At 35.7% G+C, this 20540-nt stretch overlaps 2 protein-coding genes across 2 annotated transcripts; both read right to left on the reverse strand.

Annotated features, from left to right (window-relative positions):
- Positions 1–1287: 1287 nt before the first annotated feature.
- LOC107922900 (protein translocase subunit SecA, chloroplastic) lies at positions 1288–7561 on the reverse strand. Its single transcript, XM_016853109.2, has 19 exons — positions 6942–7561; positions 6723–6795; positions 6230–6436; positions 5951–6054; positions 5665–5844; positions 5125–5343; positions 4898–5011; positions 4690–4803; positions 4352–4519; positions 3991–4166; positions 3797–3863; positions 3572–3718; positions 3246–3410; positions 3002–3103; positions 2667–2918; positions 2498–2565; positions 2110–2227; positions 1748–1987; positions 1288–1666 (listed from the first exon to the last, which is right to left on the reverse strand). Exons 1-19 carry the CDS (start codon positions 7371–7373, stop codon positions 1535–1537), a joined length of 3078 nt encoding a protein of 1025 aa, XP_016708598.2. The 5' UTR covers positions 7374–7561; the 3' UTR covers positions 1288–1534.
- Positions 7562–14559: 6998 nt separating this feature from the next.
- On the reverse strand, positions 14560–15108 carry LOC107919333 (uncharacterized). Its single transcript, XM_016848811.1, has one exon. It carries the CDS (start codon positions 15106–15108, stop codon positions 14560–14562), a length of 549 nt encoding a protein of 182 aa, XP_016704300.1.
- Between the last annotated feature and the right edge of the window lie 5432 nt (positions 15109–20540).

The raw sequence follows: 20540 nt of genomic DNA on the forward strand, positions 1-20540 counted from the left end.
GGGTGATAGTGGAAAAGTTGACAGATAAGTCACCCTTACTGCCACTCTACAGAACCGTACATGAGATTTTCACCTCATACAGCTCCTCGTTCAATTCTTTCGAAGTCATTGGGTGTCGTAACTCAAACCCGGTCACGTCGAGTATTAGGTGTTATAGAGGATTTTTATTTTATTTAATATTAATATAATATATTTATTTAATATTAATATTAATTTATTTTTTAATTTATTATTATACTTTTTTTAAATTATTTATGTATTTTTATAAATTTCTTTGAATTTTTTAGAATTAAGATCAAATTGAGATTATTTGTAAACTTTGAGGGTTGATTTTTTAAAATTATAACTGAATTAATATGATATGTAAAAGTTGGGGGTTAAATTTTTTATTTTATAATTTTTTTAACTGTCATGTCAGCTTACCGTTTGTAATTTTAGTGGGAGTAATCAAAATAACCAAATTATATAAGGTAAATACTTAAATTATAAAATTTTTAGTTTAGTTGCCTAATATAAAAGTTTTTAACAGTTAAATGATATTTGCATAATTTACCTATATAATATAATAATGGGGTGCAAAAGCATAGGTATTTTTTGTCCCTATGTGGAAGAGACCTTCACAAATCGTTTAATTTACCCATGACCCTTTTCATGTGCTTTTTAATAATCTTACTATCAATACATTTGTCAGTCCACATAAACTGAATGAAATATTGATGTTTCCTTAAAGTAGTTGACGACGGAAAAAAGAAAAAGGTGCTCGAAGGCTAATTACTTTTATATCCTTACATTGATGATAAACAGTTAAAAATTTAATTTAAATATGAAATCTGATATTGAAATGAACTAGACCTGAAACTATTTTAATCTAAAAATGGCTATAAATTTTAACTTCAATTTTGTTATTAGATTAGTGTAAAGTCATGAATTTTGTTTATCAACCCCGAGATTAAATAATAAAATTTCAAAAGTCAAAACTAAAAGTATTATATTAAAAATACTTAAATTAAATTATTTATTTTATAGAATCTTTTCATTTTAATAAAGGCTTAAAATTAAAGTAACAATTATAACTATGCCTCGTGGGTAAATGACATTTTTAATCCTTATACATTTTAAAATTTCAGTTTTGACCAAACATTAACCCTTAAATCCAGTAAGTCCTGTTATTTTCAAAATCTAATGCGATAAGTATATTATCACATATAATTCCATCTCAGCATATTACTAAAAATACAATTAATATATTTAACAAGCATCATTTACATCAAATTTTGACAAAGTTGGTATCTGAAGACATCAATTATTATACTGTACAAGCTTCTCTGAAATATTACATAATCAATCTGTAGCAAAAATTGTCGGATTTTTATGTAATTTTCCAAGGTTCAATAAACTGGACATGTTTCTTTCCCTTTTGAAAATTGAAAAATCTATACAAATCTAATCTTTACTCAATTATATAGGACTGCAACAAAACAGCACTTACAATAATCTCTCACTTTCCCTCTAAGAAAATGATACAATGAGAACACTAGGCACTGGCAGTTGATGAAGATGACTCTACTGCACCAACCGGGTCGGGTTTTTTATTATCGCTTCTACCATTGGTACCTACTTTGTCTGACCTATCATCCTCATCTTTCTTTACCATCACCGGTTTGAACTGTGACCAGAAAAAAAAACCGAGTAAGCTTGAGATGCTTATGCGATGGTGCATAAACCATATAACAAGTTTTGTTCATACCTGATATATCGAATATATTACGTTTCGTCGTATCTGTGCCATCATATCCAAGAAAAGGTTGTACCCTTCGAGCTTATATTCAATTAGTGGATCACGTTGAGCATATCCGCGTAAGCCTACAGCTTGTTGTACAAACTTAAGGGCTTGTAAATGTTCTTTCCACAGACGGTCGATATTGCTTAAGATTAAGAATCTTTCAGCTTCTTTCATTAACCCTTCTGCTTGCTTCTCCACCATATCCTAAATTCAAAATTATGTGGGAAAATATGCTTGAATCTTTGTTTAGGCACAAAATAAAAAAAAAAAAAAAGTTAAAGCAATAAAGAAGGCTTAGATTTGTTTAATATGGTTGATATACTGACCCTTTTCTGCAAATATGCTTCTCGACCACGACGGCGAAGGTAATCCTGTAACTCCTCATAACTTGAACACTCGCTCCTCAACAAATCTGGGGTCAAATCATTTAAAAAGTAGCAGTACCTGAAATTATTGCGGTATGTATAGAAAGGTTAGTATGTTTCTGCATAAAGCATGAGGAAGAACCGGTATACAAGTATGATGAACAGGATCCTAAATCCTTCGGGGCAAGTATTGTATTTCGAAGTGCATGAGAGTGAATACTAGTTCCGAAACTCAAAAAATGATGTAGGATAGAAAGATAGTTGCAATTAGACAGAATTCCGGTGACAATCCCGTCGAGTATTTGCCCCTTTTCGAAAATCAAACATAGAGAATAAAGTCGACTCTTACTGTTGAACTTTTGCAATGAGCTTTTCAAGATCCCAGCTTTCTTTTGGAGCATCTGAACCAATATTTGCCTATTTATCATAAAAATAAAAATAAATAAATACCCGAAGACTGATTAGAACCTGGATAGACATAAATGAGAGTGTTAGCCAAAAAGGTCATAAATCTTCACCTCTAAGATGTCATCCATTGTCAATTCAGCATATTCAATAATAAGAGATTGGAGATTGTCTGACATGAGGGCTCGTCTTCTCTCTGTATAGACACGGTCTCTTTGACTGTTTAAGACCTCATCATATTCGAACAACTGTTTACGAATGTCGAAAAAGTAGTTTTCCACTTTCCGCTGAGCTTCATCGAGTGCTTTAGTCAACATCTTGGATTCAATCGGTAGGTCTTCAACTCTGAAAGCTCTCATCAAACCCTTCAAGTATTTGCCAGAAAAAGTTTTAACAAGCACATCGATTAGCAAACTGAAAATTGGAAAAATGCAACCACAGAGCAAACCTGAATTCTATCCCCTCCGAAAATACGGAAGATATTATCTTCAAGACTTAGAAAAAAGCGAGAACTTCCGGGATCCCCTTGCCTGCCACTCCTTCCACGAAGCTGCATGGACATGAAATGCAATCTAAAATTGAATGGAACAGACACTACAGAAGCATATTTCATGTATTCTGAATTAATCAGGATTCTTCTGTTTCTTTTTGAAACAACAAATAAAAAATTTATAAATGTATTTCGAATTAACCTGATTGTCTATTCGTCGTGACTCATGACGTTCTGTCCCCACCACATGAAGCCCACCAGCTGCCACAACCTGTTTCCTCTCTTCCTCAGTGTAGGCCTTATATTCCTTTACAATTTCTAAAAAAGTACTTCGTAGCTTGGCTATAACTTCATCTTGAGCAGGTCCCTGTAAATACAAAACTACAATGAGTATTGTTTTATAGCGTATCTGACAGATACTATTTGGTAGTATATCAATGGATTCAATGATTCTTAACAGGTACAAGGGGGTTAAAAGTGAATATGTCGGACAATATGCAAAGTAAACTCTTGCTGTATGTAGTACACCTTTTCACAAGAATAAGACAGAAGCTCCTCAGCTTCAAGTTCACTTAAAGATTTCTTGCCCCAAGTGTTGACAGACAACTCTACGGCTTCCTCGGCTAACTTGGTGTTCTTGTCAGATAGCTTGCACGGAAATAACTTCCCATTCACCTGGAATAGCAACCCTAATCTAAATTAAATTCATCTACCAATACCAAAATATTTTCATATTGCAAATGAGCATAAAACCTTCCATGTCTTCATTGGAGGAGGTTTCTTCACTGATACAAAGACTCCTCCAGCTGGTTTGACAACTCTGCAACATTTACACACTTTAAATGTCAATGTAGACCAGTTCCCATGATGCAAGTAGCCACTATGAGGCTGCGATAACTTACAAACTATTGCAAGTAAAACTAAATTAGTGAATATCAAATATTAACCTTGGCATTAGCATCTCACGAAGCTTCAGCCTGGCCATAAATTCTGCATTGCCACCTAGGATGATGTCTGTTCCACGGCCAGCCATATTGGTAGCAATAGTCACTGCCCCTAGACGACCACTCTGTGCTACAATCTCTGCTTCTCTCTCCACATTCTCCGGTTTTGCATTGAGAACCTTTAACAAATAATTTATTAATATCTCACACAAATACATTTAGTGGCATCGTTGTGCTTGAGTTTCTTTTCCTCAAAGCACAAGACGAAGCTATACATCTTTATACAAAGAAGACTTAAATAAGCACATTGCAGCCATAATTCTTCGTTTCTAACATTAAATCCATAACTTAAAAAAGGGCTTACCTCATGGGGGATCCCAGCTTGCTGCAGTTGCTCCGACAATGAGTCACTTTGCTCAACACTTGTTGTGCCAACAAGCACTGGACGGCCTGTCTTGTTCATTCTAGAAATTTCTACAACAACTGCCCTCCATTTTCCATTAGTTGCCCGGAACACTACATCAGACTCATCCTGAGAAGACATTAAAGAGCAAAGGGATTAGGATAACATCTTAAATATAAAGCAACAGATTTCTGAGATTAGGATCAAAATGACAATAATCTCAGTTCTCACCATCTGCAAATCATAACCTGCAGTACAAATAAAAAATATATGATCATGGAAGGCAAGCTAGAACTAACCTTTCTTATCATGGGCTTATTTGTGGGGACAATAGTAACTTTAAGCTTGTATATGCTCTCAAATTCTGTGCTTTCAGTTGCTGCAGTGCCAGTCATTCCACAAAGTTTAGGAAACTGTATAGCAAATGTAGCGGCATTGGGAAGTTGAATTAATATAAATTTCCAAAAAGAGTTTCACCAAACTACTCAAGAGAAGAAAATCTCCAACCTGGAGAAAAAAGTTCTGGTAACTGATTGATGCTAGAGTTATAGTTTCATTTTGAATAGGTAAACCCTCTTTCGCTTCAACTGCTTGGTGAAGTCCATCACTCCATCTTCTGCCCTGATGGAAACATTAGTAATATTATATATAACTATTTGTCCTAATTAATCTCATATCTTACCTAAAAAATTTTATTCGCTTGTAAGTGATATCATCAGTTAACCATAATTTACCTGCATAACTCGACCAGTAAACTCATCTACGATAAGCACCTCCTTGCCCCGGATAATATAATTTACATCTTTAAGAAACAATTCCTTCGCTTTAATAGCATTCAAAAGATATGATGCCCATTGTTCCCGTGGATCATACAAATCTTTTACATCCAAAATTTCTTCAGCATCTTCATAACCCTGTTCTGAAAGTAGAACAGTTTTCTGCTTCTCATCCACCTGCATAAACAGCCTTCTTATTTAAGCAGACTTTTAAAAGTTCTGTTCTTTCATGTACTTGGATCTACGTTGACAGTGACTCTTAATAGGTTAACTTTTATTCATGTTTAAATGCACCAAAATAATATCATCATCGTACCTATATATTCACAAGAATTATTCAAGGAGGCCCCAACTCAATATTCTAAGTACTATTCTAGCAGCCTTTTTTGATGTAACAACCAAATTAAGGAGACCGCCTGGTAAAACTTACAACTCTAGTAACTAGATTGTGTTAATTTTTAGAAGAAAAAGAAAGACAATAGAGTTAAGCAGCCTCACGGTATAATGTACATCTCGCTCAAAGGCAGCAGCGATTTTTGCTGCTTTGTAATATGCATCACTAGGTTTTTCAGCAGTTCCAGATATGATGAGTGGCGTTCTTGCTTCATCAATAAGGATAGAATCAACCTCATCTATGATACAATAATTGAAATCTCTCAAAACAAGCTCCTCAACACTCTGCTTACAATAAAAAGTTCAGTCAGTTAAGCAGAAATGCTATAATGTCTTGATTGAATCAAAGCAACAAAAAACAAAGCCAGCATGTAAGGCAAGAATTACTTTCCGTGGCAAGATTATCTCTCAAGTAGTCAAAACCTAGCTCACTATTGGTGACATAAGTAATATCACACAAGTAGTTTTCCCTTCTCTGTTCACTTGTCATATTCTCTGGTAAAAAAGAAATAATAAGTAGTTAGCTATAATGATTATAAAAGTTATAAATCAGCATGCAGCTCGAATTGATGAGGTCTGATTGACCTAATCTCGAGCTTATGACAACTGCTTTAGTAAAATGTATTGTGAAGTTAAATATACATTCAAACAAGTAAAGAACAAGACCTACGTTGAATTAGGCCAACCTTCAACCCTAGAAAGCGAGGAACTTGACCAACCCACTCGCAATCTCGTCTAGCCAGATAATCGTTGACAGTAACCACATGAACTCCTTTTCCACTTAATGCATTCAAATAAGCTGGTAAAATAGCAACAAGTGTTTTCCCTTCTCCAGTCCTCATTTCAGCTATTTCTCCCTTATGAAGAACCATGCCACCTACAGGACCAAAGTTCAGGTACCTCAAGGAACTTCTATTACAAGCATTCACAAAAAATTTCCATAACCAGGTAGTGAAAAACTCAAGACTATAATTCACACATTGAAGTGGCCACTGATCAATGACAAAGAAACATTGGGCTGATCCTAAAAGCAGTCCTAGTAGCATTTTCAGCTCTAGATTACTAACGATCACTGTGCAACTAAAGTTCTTTTTTGTAGGAACCAGCAATAAGCATCAAATATCAATTTCGACAAGGAGATAGATATGAACATGAGACTTTACCTATTAGTTGGACATCAAAAGGACGAAGTCCAAGGACCCTCTTGGAGGCTTCTCTTACAACAGCAAACGCCTCCTGCAACAAACAAAAACACAAGTACAAAGTTGGATGTCATGTTGTAATAGAACATGTTGGGTAATAAGATACCTTAAGCTCCTTCTCTTTAATTTAACAAACTATTAGCATCCCAAATCTATACCATAGAAATGATTTAAACTTACAGGCAAAAGAGAATCCAAAGATTCGCCTTGAGAGGCACGTTCCTTCAAAGCAAAAGTCTTTTCCTTCAGCTCAGTATCAGACAATGCAGCCATGGTGGGTTCCAACTTATTAATAGTCGTAACAGTCGCAGCATATTGCTGCCTAGTGGACTCTCCTGTATCATTCCCTTTAAAAATTCCACCTAAAAGACCCCCTAATGAAGCTGTAACACCCACTCTTTTCTTCCTCCTAGTTCCCAATCTGGGTGTTTTGGCTCCAATTTGGACCACTCTAAGGGACTTCCCACTCAAGAACGAAGAACCCACATGGGGAATTGAAGGGTAGGTTTTGTTTCTGTAGTTGAAGATGAAATTTGAAGTAAATGGTGAAACAGAAAGAGAGTGATGGTGGTTTACCAAGGTGGAGTCCAATATGGGTGCTGCTGTGGCCATTTTCGAGGAGAGCTGGGGAAGAGGGGATGCTTATGGCTTTACGTATCGTTTAAGTCGTTAACCGATGATGAAAGAGAGAAAGGGTTGGAGGGGATAAGGTGGAGGAGTGAGGGAGAAAATCTAGTTATTGAAACTTATGGTTAACATGTGGCGTTTGCGTGCCACCCCCACCAGCCCCAACAGCAACAGTGACAGTTTCGGACTGCCATATTCGGGCTGATTTATGTAAGTATGCTGGAAAAAAAAAACATTTGAGAAATTAAGCTGATTTTTAAAAAGATTATTTATCTAAACTGTTTTTTTAAGTAATGTTTGATTTTACATTAATGTCATGGAACTGAGTAACCTATCAATTTTATCTGCCATGTAAGTATGGAGTATCACTTAGGAAACCTAATCGTTGCAACTTAAGATCCCAATTGACGATGATTATATGGTTTGGTGTTGAAGTGTAACTAGGGCTTTAAGTTTACAAAGATAATGTTGTCAAACGATAGAGCATAAATGCGGCCCTAGTTGATAGTGGTTCTGCGTGCACGACAACAAGTTTTTTCTCATCAAAGGAGGATGCTTTATAAAACTTAAACAGACGTATGAGGAATAAAACGCAATGGCCTTTTAGTATAATCAAGTATTTCGTTTTATCCATATCCATCAAAGGCGTTAAACCTGTTATTATAACATGTGACATAATTGGAGTGTAACATGTTTCACTAACAAAGTCACTGTCTTTGGTGGTAATGGACAACTCGAATTACTTGATTATGCTGGAAGGCCCCTACATTTTTCTTCCTCGCACTTTTGTGTGGATTTTATAAAGCACTTTCTTCTAACGAGGAGAAACTGGTCGTCGTACCCGCATAACCACCGTCAAGTAGTACTCCAATTATGCTCCATCCTTTGATAGCATAACTTTTGTAAACTAAAGCCTTAGTTACAGTTCAATCCGAGAAGATATAATCATCGTCATCGTCAACTTGGACCTCGAATTGCAAAACGATCCTAGTTTCTTAAGTGATGGCGCCATACTCATATGAAAAGTAAAATTTGTAGGTTGCCGAGCTCTATGATATCACCGTAAACTTAAATACAACTTAAAACTATGATCATGTCTCCCTCAAAGCGAGAGAGTAATAAATCTTTAAACCCAACAATTTCAACACACAAGAAAAAAGAAAAAAGAATTTAGAGGAGACTGAGATGTAGGTGAGTAAAGGATGAAGAATGTGCATTTATATAAGGGATGGAATTGGGTATATAAAGGGAAAAAATTATCCCAGGAATCTCGAGTTGCAAGGACTCAGAAACAATCAAGTTGGGCTAGTTGAAATGGCCAAAGAGAAAATGCTCCCTACAGGAGGGCGTAACGCTTCCTTTAAGACGCGTTTTCCACTAACATATCAAACATATGGCTGAAAAACGCGTCCTGCAGGAAGTGTTTTCACTGCCATGTTAGATGAAAACGCCTCTACAAGGAACGTTTTCTCTCTGAACATTTTAACCAAGCCAATTTGATTGCTTCTAAGCCTCTGTAACTCGAGATTTTCGGAATAAACTTGATTAGGGAAAATGTAGAAATCGCGAACTCAATGGCTTTAGTGTGTCCACATAACCCGGGAGCATCGAAGATCAGAGCTAATGATTATATGGTAACTCATACAGTGAAAACACTAACTTATTCATTTATTCATTAAATTTCCTATAAAGTGTAAATTAATACTAATTATTGAAGTAAGATCTATTACAATACGCAAGTTAAAGTTTTAATATTTTTTCGAACCTTCTGAGCAATTCTTTGCTTTTTGAAAATATTATACTTAACAAATGGATAGAGAAAAACTTAAATGAAAAAGTATCATTGTAATCCCCTAACCCGTATCCGTCGTTGGACTAGGGTTAAGAGGCAATACCGGACATATCAAAACATTTAGCATTCATTTTACAATCATCATAACATCATAGTCATACATCAATACAAAGTCCCTTGCATAAGTCAACGAGACCTTAAACATGTTTTAGAAAAGGGTCGGGACTAAACCAAATGCATACAAAATTTTTTCGAAACTTAAGTATTTTTTAAAAGTTATACAGGTCAGACGCCCGTGTGAACAGGTCGTGTGCCTTACACGGCATTAGACACGCCCGTGTGTCTAGGCCGTGGCAAAACAAGGTCATACATACTGACTTGTCTACACGGCCACAAGACACGCCCGTGTGCCAGGCCGTGTGGAAATTAAGGAGGCTACTGACTTGGGTCACACGCCAGTCACACGCCCGTGTGTCTAGCTCGTGCTCGAAATTGACTTGGCCACACGGCCTAGCACACAATCGTGTGTGCGACCGTGGGGTCTGCCCAGGCTAATTTTGAAATGGCCATTGATCAACACGGTTGAGACACACGCCACACGCCTGTGTCCCTGCCCATGTGAGCAAAAATAGGCCATTTACAAGGCTAATTTTCCATCCATTAAAGATCCTCCCTACAAGCATCAAAACCATATCATTTTATACCAAATTCTCAACCATTTCACAACCAAAACATACACCATTCATGCCATTTCATTATCAACAAATTCCATGCTTAACATCCATACCAAAACATACCATAACATGAGCCATAATCAAACCAAAACATATGGTTTATAACCTTAATATACTCATTAAATCTTATACCATATTCTTACCAATTTCACAATTAAGCATATACCAAAAACTTACCAAACTTACCAAATTTCTTGGCTATTCATAAACACATCATATTGATCATATTGTATCACATTTCATATACCAAAATCAAATCATAATCATAACCAAAACCAAGCTATATCACATGGTTAATATATACATCACAAAACATAATCAAAGTACTTCTGGCCTATACATGCCATACTCCAATATTTACACTTTCAAAATGTACCAAAATAGAGTTTGATAGTGTGGTGATGATCCTCGACGATCCCTGAGCTCCCGATAGCTACGATATCTATAAAACAATTGAAAACACACATAAAGTAAGCTTTCAAAAGCTTAGTAAGCCATATACAAATAAACTTAGCTCATAATATAATTCATTCATGTAAATTATGGCAAAATAAACACACATGTTTAAGTCTCATGTAGCTCAAATGTTTATAACCATATGCTAGCAAGTACTTTAGTTTTCTATAAAGATCATATATCAAAGGATCATATTTATACTCACCTTTCATTGCCAAATTACTTATACAATTCATATGTACCTAAATCGGATACACATTCACATAGTCATTCATTTCTCGGAATGCTCGTTGAACTATTCAGAATTAATAAGGATACTCGGATAGCTCGAAAAGCTCGTACAATGCTAACGTCCCAGACATGGTCTTACATGTAATCAAATATCGATGCCACTGTCCCAGACAGGGTCTTACATGTAAATCATAAGTCGATGCCAACGTCCCAAATGTGGTCTTACAGAAAAAACATATTGGATCCTATGTCATAACATATGTATCCTAACTATTCCTATGGTTCGTACAGGACTTTTTGGACGTCGAAACACTATCGATGCTTTCACAATTACACATATTCATCATCCAAGCCATTCAATTCATTTCAATAGCATATAAGCATAAATAAATTGATGCAAACACATTTATTTGTATATCGAGTTACCTCGTACAGAAATGAATAGAAACGAGCGACTATTCAACGACTTCCGTTTTTCTCTGATTTAATTCTGTTTTCTTTGGTTCTTAATCTACATCAATTCAAATTTAACTTATTCAAACTCACATTCATTCAAATCAATCCAAAAACACATATTTAGGGCATTTTACAAATTAACCCTCACATTTTCACATTTTAAAATTTTAGTCCCTAATTCATAAAATCACAAAATACACCAAATTTCCATACACACTTGCTTAGCCGAATATACATGGTGTTCATATAAGTCCACATTTTCATTTATTTCACATTTTAGTCCCTCAAAATCTCATTTTCACAATTTAGCCCAAATTACTCAAATTCATCAAAAATTCAAAGACAAAATATACTAACCCAACACATATCTTTCATTTTCTATCAACTAACTTCACAAAACTCATAATTTCATCAATGGAATAACTCAAAATCATAAAAAAAAATCAGAAATTGAAACATGGGCTTAATAGAACACTAAGCAACAATCACAAAAACATATAAATTATCAAAAACGGATCAAAATACATACCTTAATAAAAAAAATCAATGGTCGAACCCTGGCTTGTGTTTTTCTTTCTTTTTCTTTGTGTCTTTCGGTAAGGATGAGCATAAAATGAACTAATTTCATGTTTTGTTTAATTTAATTAACATAATAAGCCATTCACTAAATTAGCCTTATTATTTTTATTATAATTCCACTAACTAATGTCCATCCATGTCATTTCATGAATTCAATGGTCCATTTACAACATAAGGACCTCACATTTAACGAGACACATCAAATAGGCATTTTAACAAACATCAGGCAACTTTTACATTTTACGCGATTAGGTTCTTTTATCAAATTAAGCACACAAACGATCAAATTTTCGTACGGAATTTTTACACATACTAATTCACATATAATAAAAATAGAAAATAATATTAAAATATTTTTCTAACTTGAATTTGTGGTCCCGAAACCACTATTCTGACTAGGGTCTAAACCGGACTGTTACAATCATAAATAATTACACCTGTACATTAGGGTTGATTGCTACAATCATTTCCTTCATTTGTCATTGACTGGGACCGTTTTCCTAGCCGCCCATTGTACATTCCCCTATTTTGAGTTGGCAGTTGCGAGGATGACCCACCTCGGTAGAATAATGATGTTAGGAGTGTTTTCGAGACTATCATTGGATGATTATATGGTGTCACATGGGCCAATTGTGAATAAATAATGAGAATTGTCAGCGATACCAGATGCATCAGTGTTGTTGGAGGGATCGACATGTAATATGATACGGTGGGTGGTGGTCGTACAAAATATATCCCTATAGAAGGTGTTGATGTAGGGAATGATTGTGTGTGTTGTGATGCTTGTATAAAATAAACCGATGTTCAATGTGTTGATGCAGGAAATAGTTGTGCGCGTTATGGTGCTTATGTAAAATAAACCGGAGCTAAATGTGTTGATGCGGGAATGAGTGTATGGGGGTGGGTTGGTGGGTGGGTATGTTTGTGTTGTGATTCTTGTGTAAAAAAGAAAAAAAGGGATAGAACCAAAATTAAATTAACCATACTGATTGGGAGATTGCAAGACAATCGGGTCCTTTGGGCAGATGTTGACCCCCCTGCAGCATCTTTTCCCAACCTAGGATTGATGGACCCTCGTTTTGACCTCCTACGGCGATATTGCCTACTCCTTTCTAAAGTCAACAATAGATACAACTTGCAATTATGCCTAAACCAATCCATGTAATCTGGAGATGTCGCCAACTCCGGTATGAGAAATGGTTCACGCGTTGGCAAGTAATCGTACCTGCGCTGCCAAATCTTGATACTTAATGTTGGCTAATCTTCCTCAAGTCTCCCCCACATGTTGATCTTATATAGATCATCGAGATCTTCGGATGGCAGCCGAATACATTGCATACACCTGAACTACCGCATCACTCGATTAGATTCGTGCATTTCAATCATTAAAAAAATTATCAATGGCACTTTCATGTGCCAGATACTGCGATTGGCCAATAATTTGATCAGGACGCATTCTTGAAGCCTCAAATCTGTATATGACATTTATATAAACTAAAGTACAAATCTATAAATTTTAGCATGTTCCTAATATTTAATTTCAAATGCTGGAATAAAAAATCGAAAACTTTGAAATTAATAAACTAACATCCTCTTTGGTTTGTTGATCTAAAACTAGTCAGATATCCCTAAGCTCGATCGGTATATCACTGTGTCTCACAGGGTTACTCCATCTATTCAAATAATATGTTATTTTAAAATTACAACAATAAAAAATAAAAATGGTAATGATATTATCAAATGAATTTTACCATACTACAAGTAGGAATTCGTAGGGGAGTTCCACTCGGGGGCATAAAAATAGTAGTTGATACTATGCACACGATTGAAGAAGAAGTATGCAACTGCCAAATTTAACTTTTTCGAGTATCGTTGCTCGACACATTTCTCGGTATAATGTCGCTAGCACCAGTGATCCCTAACTAAGTTGTCTCGTTTTTTTCAAGTCGGCTAGTAGTAGTAGCCACCTTAAATGTATCAGATTGTAAGATTTATCTGGCATTAGTAAACCCCTGATTAACCTTAAGATGAATGCACATGAAAATTATTCTTTTTCAACATCACTCACAGAAGCCTCGATAGTTTGTAAGTTGTCCTCCAACCATCTCATCTCGATCCAGCTACCCCTAAACTTGTTCGACACCTTTCCTAGTAGTCACTTGCATGTTGCACTCCAATTGACACTAATAGCTGGCCTTGTAACAACTTCCCCATCAACCGATAGACCGAGTTGTAAATTAAATTCCTCGAGCGTGATTGTACACTCACCGCAAAGAAGATAGAATGTGTGTCTCTGGTCTCATCTTTTGACTAAAGCACTGATAAGTGGGGGATCCAATTTACTGGTCTCATCTTTTGACTAAAGCACTGATAAGTGGGGGATCCAATTTAGTCCCCCCAAGCATGCGAGCCACGTATAAAAATCATGCATCTCGCAAGTGTCCATAAATGACATCTGGTGCACTTTCCCTTAAATTGTTTATATACGTCTCCAAAATATGATCTTCGGGCTGAGTATATAAACATAAAAAATTAATAATCTAAATAGCATAATGATTAACTATTTTTTTTGTTGAAAATACTAGTATTTATTAGGCACTTGGCTCAAAGTGGGAACAATAAAGGATTACAGCTGGAACAAGCAGAATAAACATGAAAAGGCAAAAGTAAAAAAGAAATCAAATGGCTAGAAAACAAAGAAACAAGGCAGTAATGACACCGCCCATAGAAAAAGAAAAACCATCAATGCAAGAAAACCAAAACCCACTCGTAGCCAAAGCTAGAAGATAAGCACAAAATACCAGTCGAAAAAACTTCTCTCTTCTTGTAAAAGACGAAAATTTTAGATGATAGAACAGAGAAAATCAACACTTTGAGACCAACCATGGAGAAACAAAAGAAACCTCTCCAAAATCAAAGCATTCTACAGCGAAAAATGATGCATTTGTGACCAAAGCGCCCAATCCTTTTCTACTATCTTTAATACCGAGTCAGGAACACCATTGACCCAAAGACCAGAAAACTGTATTCTCCTACCTTTCATAGCCAGAGTATGGGCCGCTCCATTATTCCGATAGGGAACGAACAGGTACTGCACTTCTTCAAAGTATTTTTCCAACATCTGAATATGACTAATAATGGATCTAAGAACTGATTTGTCTTTTTTCTTTGCCTTAAGTTTTTTGATAACCGTCATAGAGTCCCCTTTAACCACAAGACATAGAAAGCCCATTCGAGATGCAAAAAATAAAGTCCTTTCACATGCCCTTACTTCCACCACGAATGCGTCAACAACATCCGTAAACAGATAAGTTTCTACCCCTACTACTTTTCCTTCAGAATCTCTAGCTAGGACTGCAGTTGATGAAGTTTTAGAGTTACTTTGAAAAGTTGCATCAAAATTTAATTTGATAAAACCTAACTTTGGGGGCCTCCAAACTTCATTTGATAGGGAATCACAAGACACTTCCATTTTCTCTTTACATAAATCAAGTTATTGACCATAGCCTCGAATAAACCCTAACACTTTCTGCAAAGAAAAATTAATACCCTCATGAATCAACTTATTTCTTCTGTACCACAGAGCCCATAAGGAGATTGCAATATATTGTTTATTATGATCATCTGCTAAACAGAAAGTATTAACAAAGTGATTTTTGCAGCTCAAAGTGGTATCAACAGGGGCGATTCTGATTTGAAAAGATGTCCAAACACTCTGTAACATATCATAGGACCACAATAGGTGGTCAGTATTCTCTGGTGCTGCCCTACAAAGGGGACAATCAACTCTAACCCGCAAGGTCCTTTGCTTCAGATTACAGAAATTAGGCAGAAAGTTGTTAAACAATCACCATACATGAATTTTGATTTTTGTTGGTACATGCATAGCCCATAATGACCTGTAAAAATCCTTGTAACCCACATTATTAGGATTGATGTAATTTGTGTATAGAAGATGTTCTGTAATTAAGACCTGTATCCAATTTTTACTGAATATTCCCTCGAGCCTTCATACTTCCAGACCAACGTATCCTCTGATCGAGCTCCAGACAATGGAATGGACAAAATACGCTCAACATGCACAGCATCAAAAATGTTATGAATCAACTCATTATTCCAGGTACTGGTTTCAACATCAATTAATGGTCCACTGTCGTCCAATTTGGTCTAATATTATATCCTGATATTCTATTATTTTTCGATTCCAAAGAGCCAAGGTTCATTCCAAATATTAATGCTAACCCCATTGCCAACTCGTCATAAAAGCCTATCTGCAATCAGATCTCTAGCACTGCAAATGTTCCTCCAGGTAAATAATGGGTAAGATCCTATCCTTGCTGATAGAATATCTGAATAAGGAAAATAACAGGCCTTAAGAACTTTGGCTAATAAACCGTTGGGCTGGGATAAAACACGCCAAATTTGTTTTGCTAATAAGGCTTTATTAAACAAGAACAAATTTTTAAACCCCAGCCCACCATCGCTTTTCGGACAACTCAAAGCATCCCAACTAGTCCAATGAATACCTTTAAACGGTTTATTATTAGACCACCAGAACTTGTTCATGATACCTTTAAGTTTACAACATAAAGTTTTTGGCAAAGCAAAACATTGCATCACATAAACTGGAATAGCCTGTAATACAGACTTAAGAAATACCTCTTTCCCCCCATTGATAAGTAGCGAAGACTCTAGCTTACAATACGTTTTCTGAAATGATCAATAAAATTGGCAAAAGCCCAGTTCTTCTTCCGTCCAACTTTCATAGCAACCCTAAGTATTTCTCTGGAGTTGATGCTAGCCTAACACCCAAAACATTAATAATTCTGTCTTTAACATCTGCTCCCACATTAGCCCCAAAATAAATCAGAGATTTGTCAAAATTCACCCTCTGACCAGAAAGCATCTCATATTCCTTTATAATATTTTGAACCACTTGAACCCCCTTAATGGACGCATCTCCAAAAAGTATACAGCCGTCTGTAAAAAACAAGTGATTTATCAATAATCTTTCCCTTCCAACCGAAGCACCCCTCATCAGTCTATTCTGCTTAGCCTCATTAATAAAGGTTGAAAAGCCCTCTGCACAAATAGGAAAGAGGTAAGAGCTAAGAGGGTCGCATTGTCTTAATCCTCTTGAAGGTGAGAACCACTCACTATTCGACCCATTAAGGCTTACAGAATAGGAAACCAAACAAATGCATCTCATTATAAGAACAATCGAATCTGTATGAAAACGTAAATGAGTCATCATTCTTGCCAAGAAATCCCATTCCACTCGATCATACACCTTAATCATATCGAGTTTAAGCGCAAAATTTCCCTTCTTCCCTTTCTTCTTCATTTTCATCGAGTGAAAGACCTCATAAGCAATAAATACATTATCCGAAATATGCCTTCCGGGGAGAAAATCTCCTTGAGTTTCATTAATGCAACTTCCTAAAATAGCGCTCATTCGATGCACCAGATCTTTTGCAATAATTTTATAAACAACATTGCAAAGACTTATAGGTCTAAAATGAGAAAGATTCTTTGGTTTATCTACTTTAGAAATTAAGACTATTCGGGTTTTATTAATAGCTTCCATTTCATAATGCCCATTAAGAACAGATAAGCAATAGATAGAAATTTCAGAACCAATAAGATGCCAGTACCTTTGGAAGAAAATTGCTGGAAAACCATCAATGCCAGGAGCTTTTAAAGGCGCCATCCTCTTTACAGCATAAGTGATATCCTCTTTTGTGAATTGTTTAATTAAAAGAGCATTCATCTTAGTAGTGACTCTTTTCTCCACTAACCCGAAAAGACGATCATCAAAGCCCATCTCAGAAGCTGAAAATAAGTCACCAAAAAACTTCGAAGCAAGTTTAAGCATCTCCTCCGTCGTGGAAACCTTTTCACCATTTTCCCCCTCTAATTCTTTGATTCAACCACATACTTAACGTTGAAAAGCTACTTGATGAAATTAACTCGCGTTTCTATCTCCATTCTTCAGCCAATTGACTCGAACCTATTGTTCCCAAAAAATTTCTTCTTGGTCAGCTTTTAAGTTGAGGCCCAATTGAATATCTGTGATCTCAGCAAGAATCTCATCAGTTGGATCCCGGTTATAAAGGCAGTTTAGCCTATTTTCAAAATCCACCTGTTTATTTTTTGCTTTCTAATATTGTGCCGACTCTAACTCTAAAGCTGTTGTCCCAATTTCTCAAGCTTATCTAGAACACTTTCAGCAATATTCACCCAGCTTCTTTTAATCTCCTCATCAAAAGAATTTTCTAGAATCTAATTTGCCTCAAAACGAAAAGAATTTCAGCCATACCATGGAATTTATTTATGCCTTCCTATAGTATCCATTAAAATTGGACAATGGTCTGAGAAAGAATGGGATAGATGTTCTAATTGATAATTGGAACAAATATTAATCCAACTCAACGAGGCAACACCCCGATCCAGTCTCTCCCTGATGTTGGTTGATAAAAATCAGCCTCGTTCCCATGTAAACCATCTACCAATATACCCTAGATCATTAAGTCCACAATTTTCCAATATTGTTCTAAATTCTTGCATATTACGTTCAGCATGAAGCCTTCCACCATTCTTTTCCAAAGAACTCATAATTTCATTAAAATCCCCCATCACAAGCCAATGAGTCATTTGGTTCTGCCCTAATCGTCGAAGTAAATCCCAAGACTCTCTCCTATTTTATTCAACCGGGTTCTCATAAAAATCCGTCAAATGCCAAACCGCATCAACCTCGTCATCGTGCACCTCGACATCAATATGGGAGGAAGAAAAACTCTTTATTTGGATCAAAGAATTTCCTTTCCAACCCAAAATAGTCCTTTTTTCGAGCCCAATGCCCCAATATCAATCCCATTTTCAAAACCACACTTCAATCTCACCGCTTCCATCTTTTTAGCACTTAATTTTGTTTCTATAAGAAACAAAATTCGGGGATTAATGACTCTCAATTTGTTTTTGAGCCTTTTAACATTTCGTGATCTCCCCAAACCACGAACATTCCAGTTAAGAATTTTCATTGCATTTGGCTGCTCTGTTCCCCAGAGGTAGCCTTTAAGTCAAGAAGTCCTTCATCCATCTTGTTCCCTTCATTCATCGATAGTCCTTCCACAACCCTCTGTCATTTTTTCCCTTCCAAATTATCTAAAGGGACATTTTTCTCCTCTAAAATTAGATCTGTGGGCCCCTTTCCAAAATCATCATTAATTAAAACGCCACTGTCCAGATTACGCCAATTGTTGGTATCTTTAAAAACAATCTGTTGATTTGATTTCAAATAGATAAATTTGGGATTTGAAAATTGATTCCATGATTCCCCCATTAAATTACGCCCCAAATCATTCCCTCATTTATTACTTTGATTGTTGCCTTCCAAACTTTCGTTGCTCCACTGTGAACCATCAGCTTGTCGGAGCCACCTACTCGCCACCATATTTCGCCGTTGCTCGTAGCACTCAACGATATGTCTAAACCAAAAACAATCTTGTTTGGTTCTATTCAAAGTCGAAGTGGACAATAACTTTCACCATGCCCCAACTTGCCACAAATGAAACAAAACAAACTCAATTTTTCATATTGAAAACGAGCATAAACAGTAATTTCTTTATCAATTTGGATTTTTTTTCTTTCGTTTCAATGGGGAAGAAACATCCGAACGAACACAAATACGCATAAATTTCTTCAAACCCATGGTCGGGATTGATGTGTCATATTCTAGAAATTTTTCTAAAAAATCTCCAAACTGTTTGGCCATTGTTTCTGTCATCAAACCTGGAGGCAAGTCATGGATTTGAACCCAGAATTCAGTAAAGTTTAAAATTATATTTGATGGATTTTCTCTTTTTTGGATTGTTTACAGGATCAGCAAGTGGTTGTTGAAGAACCAAGGAGAACCAGTAAGTACCCACTGCACATCAACTTTATGGAAAAACTGAAAAAGATACATTTTATCTCCTAGATCCGTAATACATATTCCTCCAATTGGATGCCACAAATCAACCATATTATTGCGTAACGACGGAAAATGGACCACACTATCCGTGAGACATCATCCCACCAAACAGAATTGATAGCTTTGATCCACAAGCTCTACTTCCTCCTGGAACGCCTCTTCTTCCTCATCCAACAATCTCAGATTTGCTAGATCCTCTTTCATACCAAAAACACTCCAAAGGAAAAACTAGAGACTAGATAAAATCCAATCGAAAGAAGATAAAAAATCAAAACAAAAGAAGAACTAAATGGAAAAAATTTTGCAATAAAAAAAACGTGTCATGAGACAGACAAAGAACGTTTCATGAGACAGACCGCAGATGGTATAATTAACTATTTAAAATTAAATAATTTAATAATATTTTCTTACAATTTGTAATTGAACACCGAAGATATACTTGTCATACAAACGAAAAAACTTATTTGTCATTTAAAAATTATAACAAATAAAATAAAATCGAAGAGAATAAAACTCAGAAAAAGAGTTAAAATAATTGAGGATAGAAAATTGGAAATTGAAACTTGAAGATTGAAAAAATAGGATGGAAGAATGAGTGTTGAGTATTTGGTTGAAAAGAATAGAGTTTGGAGGGGTTTATATAGGAAATTTTATAGTTTGTTGGAGTCATTGGAAAAGTTACTATTAAAAGAAAAATGCGTCCTACAGGGCGCGTTTTACTGATGTGGCAGTGAAAAGGCACCTTGTAGGACGCATTTTTCTTTCTCTTTCAAAAACAACTTAGATTAGTAAATTTTTAGAAAATCAGCATAGTTTCTCAAAATAAAAAATCAGCATATTTAGATAAATCTACCGCCATATTCGCTTATTATTATTTTTATTTGGCATAACCACTTATTTGGCCCTCTAATTTTACAGAAAAGAAAAAAAAA

Source organism: Gossypium hirsutum, chromosome A12, assembly GCF_007990345.1.
Source record: "Gossypium hirsutum isolate 1008001.06 chromosome A12, Gossypium_hirsutum_v2.1, whole genome shotgun sequence".
NCBI lineage: Eukaryota > Viridiplantae > Streptophyta > Magnoliopsida > Malvales > Malvaceae > Gossypium > Gossypium hirsutum.